This window comes from Podarcis tiliguerta (assembly GCF_965153285.1).
Source record: "Podarcis tiliguerta genome assembly, chromosome: 9".
NCBI lineage: Eukaryota > Metazoa > Chordata > Lepidosauria > Squamata > Lacertidae > Podarcis > Podarcis tiliguerta.
This window is the reverse complement of record NC_139542.1, coordinates 5,833,356-5,847,645: the sequence shown is the minus strand read 5'-3', so window position 1 is coordinate 5,847,645 and position 14,290 is coordinate 5,833,356. Positions and strand designations below refer to the sequence as shown.

Genomic DNA, 14,290 nt, shown 5'->3' with positions numbered 1-14,290 from the left:
AATCTGTTTCCCCACCCTTCCACCCAGGTAGGCGATGTCACCAATAAGAAGCCTCAGCGCCTGGTGACGCAATTCCACTTCACCAGCTGGCCGGACTTTGGGGTCCCTTTCACTCCCATTGGGATGCTGAAGTTCCTGAAGAAGGTGAAGACATGTAACCCCCAGTATGCAGGGGCCATTGTCGTACACTGCAGGTCAGTCTGGAGCTCGTCAGTCCCTTCCTTCCTTCCTTCCTTCCTTCCTTCCTTCCTTCCTTCCTTCCTTCCTTCCTTCATCTGTCTAAAGGTAAAAGGCAAAGGTACCCCTGGCTGTTAAGTCCAGTTGCGGATGACTCTGGGGTTGCGCGCTCATCTCGCTCTATAGGCCGAGGGAGCCGGCATTTGTCCGCAGACAGCTTCCGGGTCATGTGGCCAGAATGACTAAGCCGCTTCTGGCGAACCAGAGCAGCGCACGGAAATGCCGTTTAGCTTCCCGCCGGAGCGGTACCTATTTATCTACTTGCACTTTGACATGCTTTCGAACTGCTAGGTGGGCAGGAGCTGGGACCGAAAAGTGGGAGCTCACCCCATCACGGGGATTTGAACCACCAACCTTCTGATCGGCAAGTCCTAGGCTCTGTAGTTTAGACCACAGTGCCACCCATGTCCCCATGACCAGTGTTTAAATAGAGCACTGGTCCTGCTAGCTAGGGATGATGGGAGTCCAAAAACAGCTGGATGGGTCACCTGCGCCTCCATGCAAGGATATTAAATTAAATTGATTACATTAAAATCATAGAGTTGGAAGGGACCCTGACGATCATCTAGTCCAGTTCTCTGCAATGCAGGAATCGTTTGCCCAATGTGGGGTTTTGTAATGGTTCTAGGGTTTGCTCGTGCGTAAGTTGCCTTTACTCCTGGCTAGGTTGCATGGTTGAACCCTTTCTGTCAGGACAGCCTCAAGTTCCGTGGCTGCCTCAGTCGCTGGCAGAATTCGTCAGTGGCCGTTTCTTAAACCGCTTCCAGCATAGAAGCTGTTTGACGCCCAGTCTCCTCCCCCGTTGCCTGCGCGAAAGTTTTCTGCGCAAGGTGGGTGTGGGCAACGGAGTACTCGTACCCTCTCTGCTGGTCTCCTGCGAAGAGTCCTGGAGCTATCTCTCCGATTCCTCCATCTCCTCCCCTTTCGCACTGGTGTTACGCTGATTACCTTCCCCAGCGGATGGACTATCCCTCCTTCTACTAGGACCCTCTCCACCATCGTCCGGGAGCCTCCTCTCCGCCTCCCGCTCCGATGGCAGTTCCCTGACAGGTTTGGACCAATAACCCTGAGATTAAGAGTCTCAAGCTCTAGTGACTGAGCAAAAACTGGAATAAAGATTCCCACTTAAAAGCTGCACAGAAAGGGGAGGATCTGCAATAGGCACCAAAAAACCAGTGGAGACAAAGCCTGGCAGATATGTAATGGAAAGGGGTTAATCATATGAAGGTGGACAAATTATCCCATAAGGCGCATGATGTGTCCTCCACCAGAGGTACTACCCCTCTGCCCTTGAGACTGACCCAGAAACTCCAGCGGGTGCAGAATGCCACAGCGAGACTCCTTACGGGGTCTTCGCTGCGAGATCACATTCATCCGGTGCTATACCAGCTGCACTGGCTCCCGGTGGAGTACAGGATCAGGTTTAAGGTGCTGGTTTTAACCTTTAAAGCCCTATACGGCCTAGGACCCTCGTACCTACGGGACCGCCTCTCCTGGTATGCCCCACAGAGGAACTTACGGTCTTCAAATAAAAACATCTTGAAGGTCCCAGGCCACAGAGAGGTTAGGCTGGCCTCAACTAGAGCCAGGGCTTTTTCAGCTGCGGCTCCAACCTGGTGAAACGCTCTGTCACAAGAGACCAGGGCCCTGCAAGACTTGACATCTTTCCGCAGGGCCTGCAAGACAGAGCTGTTCCACCAGGCCTTTGGTCAGGGTGCAGCCTGACTCCCTCCTTTGGCAATCTTTACAAAACTTTAGTTTATGGTTGCCATCAATTTTGAATTTGATCTTAATTAATTTTATAATGTTTTATAATGTTGCACTATTTTAGTGTTGTTAGCCGCCCTGAGCCCGGCTTCGGCAGGGGAGGGCGGGATATAAATAAAATTTATTATTATTATTATTATTCCCTAACACAAGCATTAATAAATGTGCTTTCTTTATTTTCTCTTTTATATGGGTATTGATTTATTGTATTTCTATACTGCTTTCCATTCAAACGTTTCTCAAAGCGGCTTACAAACAGTAAAGAACAACAATATATTTGAACATCACAAGTACAACATAATTCATAAAATATAATTAGAAAATAACCAGTAAAACAATCACAATCTACGAAACACTATTAGCAAGCCAGCAACTAAAAAGAAGTGAAATATCACAATTACAACTTTTCTTCTAGAACAAAATGTGCCAATATTGCGTACGCTTCAGTACCCCTGGGGGGGGGGGAAGCACTGCTTGCTATGAAGCAATATTAACAAAATAACCAGAAAAATAAGTTCATACGGAGACACACACACTTCCCCCTGCCCCCCAATGACATATAATCTTTCACACTATTCAGACCCTGAAAAAGCACATGCACCAAACAGGGGAGTCTTGATCTAACAGAAATGTAAAATACTTTTAACTTACTAGTCACCGAGTTAAACCCTTCTGACAAGTGATGTTCAGGGCAGTCGCCAAGAGTACAAGCAGATACTTACCTGGCAGGATAGACACCTTGATCAAGAAATGTACTTTCTCAGTCCACCATTAGCCCCATGAAATTCTGATAGTTCAAGCTTTTAGACTTGTGGTTTTAGATGGAGATGGTAGGCTCCGGGAACTGCCCTTTTTGTTGATCATAGAATTGTGGAGTTGGAAGGGGCCCTGAGAATCATAGAATCATAGAGTTGGAAGAGACCACAAGGGCCATCGAGTCCAACCCCCTGCCAAGCAGGAAACACCATCAGAGCACTCCTGACATATGGTTGTCAAGCCTCTGCTTAAAGACCTCCAAAGAAGGAGACTCCACCACACTCCTTGGCAGCAAATTCCACTGTTGAACAGCTCTTACTGTCAGGAAGTTCTTCCTAATGTTTAGGTGGAATCTTCTTTCTTGTAGTTTGGATCCATTGCTCCGTGTCCGCTTCTCTGGAGCAGCAGAAAACAACCTTTCTCCCTCCTCTATGTGACATCCTTTTATATATTTGAACATGGCTATCATATCACCCCTTACAAATCATCTAGGAATGATTTGGGAATCTCCTAAGAATTCAGGAATATGCAGCTGTCCCTTACGGGGATTGAACCTGCAATCTTGCCATTATCAGCACCACGCTCTAACCAACCAAGCTATCCAACGGTGGGCACAACCAAGCTGTCAGAAGGCACGCCTACCATTTCCAAATCTCCTCCCACAGGGAATCCCCTGCATGTACTGCTCATCAAGGGTGGCTAAGCAGACAGATGTTAGGCCCCTGAGCTTCTTGGTTCTTTAATGAATCATCTTCTCTGCCTGTCACTTGCGTGCTGTGATCTGGCTTGTGTGGGTTGCTTGGCAGAAACCGCCTGCCGGGGCCGAATTCTCAAAGGAGACCTTTTTTTCCCTTCTCTTCTTCTCCACCCCCCAGCGCTGGTGTGGGACGAACGGGAACTTTCATTGTCATTGATGCCATGCTGGACATGATGCTCACTGAGAGAAAGGTGGACGTTTACGGGTTCGTCAGCCGCATCCGGGCGCAGCGCTGCCAGATGGTACAGACCGATGTAAGTCTCGTCTCCTGCAGGGCAAGCTTCATGCTGTGTAGGCCAGATACTCTCCTTTGCATTTATTGTTTGTCAAAGAACCCAAAATATAACCTGCTGCTGTGTGTAAATGAGCAGGTAAGCAGACTTAATCACGTGACCCTGAGCTTTTCCTCAAACGTTTCAGCAGAACTCAGGCAGCACAAATCCCTAAGAATTATTTCCTTCCTTCCCCCTGCAAAGAATAATGAAGCCTCTCTTTCCAAGCCTGTCTCTCTGGTCCTTTTTCTGCCTTTTGCCTGCTTAACAGGCAGGTCAGTCAGCTTTGCCAGGGCTCCAAGATCATGACTGCATTGATAAGGGGAGTCCCAACACTTCAAATTCACACTTTCACAGTCTGCCGCTGAGAAGGAACTTAGTTTGTGCCTTCCCAGGACATAGTATAGTTTGCTTCTCATGCCTCTCCCTGCTATGCAATGCAGGATTGCACCTTCATTCCATCTGCTACCTGCTGCCTTCTCTCCATAACTAGGAATGTAAGAAGGCATCGACTTCTGTTACAACTGCTGTTTATTACAACCAATACTGCTTCTGCTCCGCTGCAGTTCTGTTTCAACCAAACAACAACTATTATTATTATTATTATTATTATTATTATTATTATTATTACACCACTCTGGGCAGCTTCCAACACATATAAAAACTTACTATGCTGTTTGCCTTTCTGTGCACTGTTTAGCATAAGCTACGAAGCTATTTACATAACTAACTTTTGCTCAATTTAAAGGTAGCATCATAACAAAGTTTTTAAAAGTTGTCAATTGTATGTCATTTGTGGACTTAAAATAGCCGACCATAGCATTGTGAAGGAATAGTGATAACTTCTTGACTGATTTTCATTGCTGACCACACACACACACACACACACACACACACACACACACACAAACTGCAAGTTTCTTCTTCTTTTCCCCTTTTTGTTGGACTTCTGGCAAGCCTATTCTGAATTTACCTGGGGGGTGCAGAGTGGCTGATCAGCAGAGCTTCCAGTCTCAGCAAGGAGAGCTTTGGAACCACATGCCCAGCATACCTGGCAGGAAAACGCCACCATTCGCCTGACATTTTCCTGTTGGAAACACTGGGGCATAAGGTGCTCTTTGGCAGGGAAGGGAACTGGAGTCACTGCCCTTGAATCTTCCTTCTGCTGCTCTGGGTTAACTTGGCAGGGGAAGCGGGAGGGGAGACAGAAAAGCTTGAGATAATGTTTTCAACGTGCTTTCTTGGAGCGTGTACCATCCTGACTCCATGCAAAGCATCACGACCCTCTCAGGGCAAATGCTGGGATAGTCACGCATTCCCAGCTCATGTTCATGCTCTGTGAGCCCATTGAACCTGTTCGGAGAATGGGCTTATTTGAATGTGGAGCATGATCGTCTCACAGCAGCTTTTTCTCTCCTTCAGATGCAGTATGTGTTCATCTACCAAGCTCTTCTGGAGCATTATCTGTATGGGGATACAGAACTGGAGGTGACCTCGCTGGAGATCCACCTCCAGAAGATCTACAACAAGATCCCAGGGACCAGCAGCAACGGATTGGAGGAAGAGTTTAAGGTGAGGGGCAGCAGCTACAGGAGCTTAGGACCTCCATTACCAGGGACAACTGTGGCTAGAGACAACTAGACTTGAAGAACATAAGAACAGCCTGTTGGATCGGGTCAGTGTCCTATCTAGTCTAGCATCCTGTTCACAGTGGCCAACCAGATGGCTATGGGGAGCCAGAGAGCAAGGCTTAACCAATCAGGCACATGTGAACCAACTTGCTTTTCTTTAGCCATGGTGTCATGGGATTATTTACAGCTGGGAGAAGGAACCTGTGCCCTCCAAGTAAGGAAGGACTCCCCAACTCCCATCAGCCTGGCACAGTGATGGTCCAGCAATTTCTGGAGGGTCACAGATTCCCCGTCCCTGATTGGCAGCACAGATTTTAAATCTGGCTTCCCATTAACGGTGAAGACAGAGCCATGGCTAATATTGTATGCATATCGCTCATGGTTTGGAATTCCATGGGGGAATATCTTTGGAGAACTAGCACAAGGGGCAATCAGGAGACCACAAGACTTGAGGATTTCCTATCCTATCCTTAGAGGTACAAGGTGGTTATAACGAATCTGACCCTGCTGTTGGAAGTAGAACAGGCAAAGTCATGGGCCTTTCAATCCAGCCATACGGTAATCAGATCTCTTCCCCCGCCCCCCAGTCAGCTACCCAGAGCTACTTATTTTTGTGTTTTTTAAATAATTTTTATCAAATTTTCTGTTTTACAATTTCAAATACTCATTTTACATCCTTAAGATATCAATGACTTCCCTTCATTTTACATATCTTAAATCCCTGCATATTTTGTAGGCCCATTTCCATATGTGGCAAACTGTTACATACTTTGTTCAGGATTTATTTATTTTTTGCTGGAGGGGAGAATGTCCTGTTTTCTGGCAGGTGGCTGAACTAGATTGCTTTTGGTCTTCCCAATTCTGTGATCCCGGAAAGGCAGGCAGGCAGGCAGGCTGCAGAGGAGGGATCACCAACCCTTCTAGAATTGTGAACGCACCTGGAATTTTGAGAAAGTGCCTTGGGTGCCAGTCACAAAATGGCTACTATGGGGCTACGGCTTCCACATCTAAAAGAGCACAAAAGAAGAAGAAGCCACATAATAGTATGATACACACCCCTATGAATGGGGGAAAGGTACCTATACCAGTCACCACTGCGCTTGCTCACAGGTTGAAGCACTCTGCACCTCTTCTTTGTTCAGAACGGGAGGGAGGGTGAGGATCCAGTCATGGCAGCCAGTGAACTGTGGGCATGTCCAAGGTGGCATATTCAGTGTGGGAGAGACCAAACCAGTTCAAACAGTAACTGAGCCACAAGAGCACACAGTCTCTCATACATTATGGGTTCCTAAGAGTACCATTTGTGGGTGCCATGGGATATACTGATGGGCACAGTGGTGCCCTCTGGTGCCATATTGGTGACCTCTGGTGTATGGAGTAGAAAAGAGGGAGGGAGGGCATGTTGTGTGTGAGAGTGCGTATCTGCTGCTCTTGCATCACCTTTTTGAGTGCAATGCAATGGACACATCTAACATAATGGGCAAGTATGTGCCCTTGCTGGCTGCCCCACTGCGAAGCTCGTGCATGCCCATGCTTTGAACCATAAGGTATGTGCCCTTGATACTTTTGGTGCGGCTCACGTTCCACCAACCTCTCTCTGCAGAAACTAACCTCGATCAAAATTCAGAACGACAAGATGAGAACGGGCAATTTGCCGGCCAACATGAAGAAGAACCGGGTGCTGCAGATAATTCCATGTGAGTGCCCTGCCCTGCAGGGAGGGAAGCCCAGCTGAGGAACAGCTGCTGCTGCTGCTGCTGCTGCTGTTTGTGGGGCAGCAGCAGCAGCAGGAGGAAGCTTGAGAGGAAGTGGCTTTTGTGTCGGCAGTAGCAAGATGAGGTGGAGAGGGCTGGGGGAAAGAGAGAGCCACTGTGATCAAGGTTTCAGTAGCGGCAGTTGCTGGAAGAGGGAGTGAATGTCATATCAATGTATCATGATTTGCAATTACAGAGACGAAAATTGATTTAGTTACATCCAATCTGCATTTGCTTACAAAATATTTAAGGAGTTCAGTACTGGAATGCGAGGGACCATTTTTTGCCATTCTGTATGCCTTCCCTGCATTTCTGTTGTGAAGCCATACAGCTCCACTTTTGTATGTTGCTGTGGAAACCCATCTCTTCTGAGCTCCAGTATTTCAGACCCAATATCTTCGTCTAAGGGCCCTGCGGGACCTGACATCTTTCCACAGAGCCTGCAAGACAGAGTTGTTCCACCAGGCCTTTGGTCAGGGCCCAGCCTGACTCCCTCCTCTGGCAACCTGCACAGAATTTGCTTAACGGTTGCCATTAATTTGACTGTAATTAATTTTTATAATGGAATGTTTTTAGAATGTTTGATTATTTGATTGTTTGATTATTTAATTGTTGTTAGCCGCCCTGAGCCCGGCTTCGGCTGGGGAGGGCGGGATATAAATAAAATTTATTATTATTATTATTATTATAAACACATGCTGCCAAATGTTTCTAAAATTGTTGCCTTGTTTGCCTGGTCTTTCCTGTAGACGAGTTCAACCGGGTGATCATTCCAGTGAAGAGGGGCGAAGAGAACACGGATTACGTGAATGCCTCCTTTATTGATGTGAGTGTTGGAGAACAGAAACTGCACTTCATGCATAAAATTGTTAGCACCCAGAGCTCCCTGATCCTGGGACTGTGCACATCCTCTTTTGTTGTTGTTTAGTCGTGTCCAACTCTTCGTGACCCCCTGGACCAGAGCACGCCAGGCACTCCTGTCTTCCATTGCCTCCCGCAGTTTGGTCAAACTCATGCTGGTAGCTTTGAGAACACTGTCCAACCATCTCGTCCTCTGTCGTCCCCTTCTCCTTGTGCCCTCCATCTTTCCCAACATCAGGGTCTTTTCCAGGGAGTCTTCTCTTCTCATGAGGTGGCCAAAGTATTGGAGCCTCCGCTTCAGGATCTGTCCTTCCAGTGAGCACTCAGGGCTGATTTCCCTAAGAATGGATAGGTTTGATCTTCTTGCAGTCCATGGGACTCTCAAGAGTCTCCTCCAGGCATCAATTACGTGCATTACATTCCTGCAACCAGGGTGGCTTTCAAAGAGCAGCAATGGCGTAGGAGGGATGGAGAGTCTAATCCACGATTGTTGTAGGAAAACAGAGCCATGGTCATTCTAGATTGACAAAGCTTGCGTTAATTACCGTAGTGTGGTCTTCTGTATTGTGGTGTCAGTCTGTGTCAATGTTAAGCAGAGAACTGCATCAGCTCTCGCCCCATTTAACATCCTTCCTCTCATTACTTGCCAAGTATCTGGGTTGTAAAGCCCTTTCAAGACTGGTAGGCCTTTTACCTGGGAATTCAATTTCCTGCCTTTGCTGGGCACATTCCAGTGGCTAAGCTCCTTTCTCTCTGCGTCCTCTTCTTGAATGGAGGGAGGAAGAAAGAGAGAATATATATATATAGTTGTTAGATGTTACTGGAGCTATTTCTCTGGCCTTTGGGTATGCCCAGTCTCGCTGCTGCGTCCCTTCCTAGTAACCATGTCTTGAAATTCCAGGGCTATCGCCAAAAGGATTCCTACATAGCCAGCCAAGGCCCTCTCCAGCACACGACAGAGGACTTCTGGAGGATGATCTGGGAGTGGAAGTCCTGCTCCATTGTTATGTTGACTGAGCTGGAAGAAAGGGGTCAGGTGAGCAAATGGGAAGTGGGCAAGAATTGTCTCCAGGGAGCCTGAAGGCAGGTGGTGCAGTTCTGATGTAGAAACTTCAGTGTGCCTGGTCCTCTAAGCCTGCCTTTGGTCAACCATATACAAGCCACTTTGAGCTGCTTAGTGCATATATATGCCCCTGGTCTTCCTCTGTCTGGATAAATTGCACTACAAAGTACAAAGTGTTGCATTCTACACTCAAGCCTGAGCATAGCTCCCATTTGGGGTTTTTTTTTATAAAAAAAACACCTTTAACTCCAACAATTTTATTTATTTATTCGATTTATATACTGCCCTTCATCATAAGATATCAGGGAGGTTCACAGAATAAAATACAGGATAAAAACAAGTAAATAAGTGTAACCCAAGCAGGAAAACAATAATCCCCCCCCCCCTTCGCACAGAAAAATTTAAAAGGCTGTAGAATATTAATCATCCCAAGGCCTAGTTGAAGAGGAACATTTTCACCTGGCACATAAAAATATATAATGAAGGCACCAGGCAAACCTCCCTGGGGAGAGCATTCCGCAGACGGGGAGCCACTGCCGAAAAGGCCCTGTTCTTGTGTTGCCACCCTCTGGACCGCACATGTAGGAGGCACACGAAGAAGGGCTTCAGGTGATGAACACAGAGTCTGGGTCCTTGAGATATTGCGGTCCTGAGCCATTTAAGGCTTTATAGTTTATAACCAGGACTTTGAATTGGGCCTGGAAACTAATTGGCAGTGCAGTCGGGCCAGGATCGGTGTGAGATGCTCAAACCGTCTTGCCCCAGTGAGGAACCTGGCCACCAAATTCTGCACCAGCTAAAGCTTCCTAACTGCCTTAACACATTGCAGTAATAATTGCATTATTGCTCAGCGTCAAAGATGCTGAACCCTTTAATGGGCTTCAGTCTCTCCTGCTACGCAACCATTGGGAGAAACTGTAGAGCCCTGCAGTGGCGTAGCGTGGGTTGTCAGCACCCGGGGCAAGGCAAGTAATTTGCGCCCCCTAACCCGTGGATTTGCGCCCCCTAACCCTAACCCCCAGATGTTGTGCCCGGTGCGGCCGGCCCCCCCCTGCACCCCCCACGCTACGCCACTGGAGCCCTTCTTGGAGTGTGACAGAGCACACTCTGTGGGTGTGAGAAGCCTCGTGTTTGGTCCCCATCACCTGTACCTTAAAAGGATCCCAGGCAGCGGGTCTAAGACAGACCTCTGCCTGAGACCTTGGACAGCCACTTCTCAGGTAGGCAGTGCAGTAGTTCGGCAGGGCATGAGGCAGATTCATCAGTTCGTCATGTCTTTTCAGCCAGCAAGAGGATAAATGAGGTAAGCACTGCATCTAGCAAGAAGACCTATGCAGGCTTGGTCCCTGTCCCCATACCTTTGTGTTCAGAATTCTCAGCATTGCGATATATGTCCCAGGCTGCCCTTTTTATAAAAGACCCTTGGTGTCCTCAGAACTGTCACGTGTTCCCCCTCCTGAGAAAACTGGGGTGGGGGGGAGGCAGAAAGGAGGCCAGGGAGGAACTCATGCTTGGTCTTCTAGAGAAGCATTTCCCAACCTTGGGCCTCCAGCTGTTTTTGGACTACAACTCCCATAATCCTCAGCTAGCAAGACCAGTGGTCAGGGATGATGGGAATTGTAGTTTGAAAACAGCTGGAGGCCCAAAGTTGGGAAACACTGTTCTAGAGGATACAATATGATAATCTATATTGTCATTGTTCCATACAGAACAACAAAATTGGAAAAAAAAAATCTACAAAAGACATTCAAAACCAACAAGCCTGCTATCCCAGCCTGGTTACCCCCCTAAAAACTCTGATACCCCATTTTAAAAATACAATACAATCCCTTACACTGCGTTTAAAACCAAAATTGCATTTGGATAGAAACTGTTTCTCAGGCGGCTAGTCCTAGTCTTTATAACCCTGTACCTTCTTCCAGAAGGCAGAAGCTGAAAGAGATCATTTCCGGGGTGCACACTATTCTGCGCTATCTCTGCAGCTTTCTTATAGCACCTGGAAGCATAGATTTGATCCATGGTGGGAAGAGTGCACCCAGTTATTCTCTCCGCAGTCTTTACAACCCTGGACAGCATTGTTTTTCCCCTTGACCGTGCAGCTCCCAAACCACACGCACAGACCATAAGTTAATACACTCTCCACAGTACAATGGTAAAATGCCATCAGCAGGTCCTTTGAGAGATTGTTTTTCCGAAGGATTCTCATGGATCCTTATGTTGTCTGTCTAACTGCTTTCCCCTTTGTTGTCTTGCCTGCTTTCTGACTGCTCAGGAGAAATGTGCCCAGTATTGGCCTTCTGACGGCTCTGTGTCCTATGGAGATATAACTGTGGAGTTGAAGAAAGAGGAGGAATGTGAGAGTTACACAGTCCGGGACCTGCTAGTATCAAATACCAGGGTAGGTGCTGGGGCAACTTGTGCATTCTGGGAGATGTGATGGTGGCTCTTGACTTCCCAGGTCCTACACTTCTCCTTCTACCAGTGTTAATGGGAAACGGTGACTGTTTATTGCCTGCTCCAGAGATGCAAAATAGTAATAGAATCATAGAATCATAGAGTTGGAAGAGACCACAAGGGCCATCGAGTCCAACCCCCTGCCAAGCAGGAAACACCAGCAGAGCACTCCTGACATATGGTTGTCAAGCCTCTGCTTAAAGACCTCCAAAGAAGGAGACTCCACCACACTCCTTGGCAGCAAATTCCACTGTCGAACAGCTCTTACTGTCAGGAGGTTCTTCCTAATGTTTAGGTGGAATCTTCTTTCTTGTAGTTTGGATCCATTGCTCCGTGTCCGCTTCTCTGGAGCAGCAGAAAACAACCTTTCTCCCTCCTCTATGTGACATCCTTTTATATATTTGAACATGGCTATCATATCACCCCTTAACCTCCTCTTCTCCAGGCTAAACATGCCCAGCTCCCTTAGCCGTTCCTCATAAGGCATCGTTTCCAGGCCTTTGACCAGTCACGGGGAAGCCTTTGTATCTCTCCATCTCCACTTAATGCAGAATGCTGCTTTGTCTTATGGGAGCCAAGGTTTCCCTCGTAGTCCTTTGCTATCAACAATCCCTTTTGCTCAGCGGCAAGAATGCTACTTGCCCCAAAATGGGAAGAAGCAGAAGTCCCAGCAAAGGAAGAATGGATTCAAAAACTTGTGGAATATGCAGAAATGGAGAAACTTATCAGAAGGATAAGAAATCGAGATAACAAACTTTTTATAAAAGAATGGAAATGGTTTATTGAATGCTTACAGATAAATTGTAAACCGATAAGAACATTGGCAGGATTATTGTAACAACCAGCAGTTTCATAGGAGTATCTATTGAAAGTAGATGAATAAATGAGCAAATTAAGTTGATTTGGATATGCAGAAGATATTAAAAATAAAATTTAAGGAACAGCAGAAAGGGGGGGGAAGGAAGTCAAGTTTTGAAATGCCCAAAGGATTGTAAAATTAGTGAAATGTATAAACTTTAAAAGTATAAATATTTTTTTAAAAAACAACAATAAGCCCTTTTGTTAGCTCCTAGGGCTGAGTTTTTCTAACTGTGTACCGCGACACGTTAGTGTGTCGGCGCATTGTGCGAACGCTTCCTTTGCTGGAAGGGGGTTAGCTTATCCTCTGGTTTGCTAGTAAGACTGAATTACTGTGTTGTGAAATGATTCATGTCCAGAAAGCATGTCACCAACATGAAAAGTTTGGAGAGCTCTGTCCTAGGAGTATGTAGCCTGGTTAAGGGCACGTGCTTTTCTTGCTGTATACCCGATTTTTATACTTGGAGAGATAACTTTTAATTCCTCCTGCAAATGCATCTCAGGATGCTAGCAGTCCTCCAAAAATATTATTCACCAGGCAGCAAGAATGTGGTTAGCAAAGCGAGTAGAGCAAGCTTGCTATTGCTTGCCTACTTGACAGTTTCCAGAGGTTACAGTGGAACCCCCATCCCCGGGTCTGCCTGGATTCAGATTCGGGCTTTTCTGAGATTTTCTCTTTTCTTTTCTTTTTTTCCCTGACCAGGAAAACAAAACCCGGCAGATCAGACAGTTCCACTTCCACGGCTGGCCGGAGGTGGGCATCCCCACTGACGGAAAAGGAATGATCAACATCATTGCAGCTGTGCAGAAGCAGCAGCAACAGTCCGGAAACCACCCCATTACTGTGCACTGCAGGTAATCAAACGGGCTGCGAGATTTCTGGGCAGCAAGAATTGGCAAAACATGCTACCCAAGAGGCGCTTTCGTGGCAAGGAGTACGTTGCATGAAGTTGCTGGCATTGCCACAACGCCTCCTAAGGGTGCCAGGGATTGGGTTGAGGTCCTGGTTAGACAGTAACCACTGTTAAGATTGGTGCCAGTATTTCCCTTGGGCCACAGATCAGGAGATGGGGTCTACGGCCTCAGCCCTGTATACCTGAAGGAGCGTCTCCACCCCCATCGTCCGGCCCAGACACTGAGGTCCAGCGCCAAGGGCCTACTGGCGGTTCCCTCGCTACAAGAAGTGAGGTTACAGGGAACCAGGCAGAGGGCCTTCTTGGTAGTGGCGCCTACCCTGTGGAACGCCCTCCCAGCAGATGTCAAGGCAATAAACAACTATTTTGCTTTTAAAAGACAACTGCTTAGGGAAGTTTTTAATGTCTGATGCTGTCTTGTTTTTAATATTCAGTTGGAAGCCACCCAGAGTGGCTGGGGAAACCCAGCCAGATGGGCGGGGTATAAATAATAATAATAATAATAATAATAATAATAATAATAATAATTATTCCATCATATAATTGTAGAGTTGGAGGGTACCCGAGGGTCATCTAGCCCAGCCCCACTTCAATGCAGGAATCTCAGCTTGACAGATGGCCATCCAATCTCTGCTTAAAAACCTCCAAGGAAGGAGAGGCCACCATATTCTAAGGGGGATCTAGTCTCCCGTCAACAGCTCTTACTGTCAGAAAGAGCTGCTTGACAGCGGAGCGGTTCAGGCAACAGGAAGGCCTGTGTTTGTCACTCACAGGTGTGTTGTTGTTTTGTCTTTTGTTTCCCCCCCAGTGCTGGAGCCGGCCGAACAGGGACCTTCTGTGCGTTGGGCACTGTTTTGGAGAGAGTCAAGGCTGAAGGAATTCTAGATGTCTTTCAGACAGTGAAGAGTTTGAGGTTACAGAGGCCGCACATGGTCCAAACACTGGTAGGCGTGGGCTGCTGTTTGT

General features: G+C 47.1%; 1 protein-coding gene across 4 annotated transcripts in view; it reads left to right on the top strand.

The window, feature by feature from the left end:
- The window catches only part of PTPRA (protein tyrosine phosphatase receptor type A), a 78,930-nt gene that overhangs the window by 60,169 nt on the left and 4,471 nt on the right, over positions 1–14,290 (top strand). For 3 of the 4 annotated variants that reach the window (XM_083398329.1, XM_083398328.1, XM_083398327.1), the window contains 9 exons: positions 28–194; positions 3,636–3,771; positions 5,212–5,361; positions 7,024–7,117; positions 7,924–8,000; positions 8,937–9,071; positions 11,371–11,496; positions 13,114–13,265; positions 14,133–14,268. In XM_083398329.1, the coding sequence (XP_083254455.1) occupies positions 28–194; positions 3,636–3,771; positions 5,212–5,361; positions 7,024–7,117; positions 7,924–8,000; positions 8,937–9,071; positions 11,371–11,496; positions 13,114–13,265; positions 14,133–14,268 (1,173 nt within the window). Of the gene's footprint in view, positions 1–27; positions 195–3,635; positions 3,772–5,211; positions 5,362–7,023; positions 7,118–7,923; positions 8,001–8,936; positions 10,029–10,177; positions 10,601–11,370; positions 11,497–13,113; positions 13,266–14,132; positions 14,269–14,290 lie in introns of those variants that run through there. The other variant, XR_014501818.1, reaches the window with a different exon arrangement.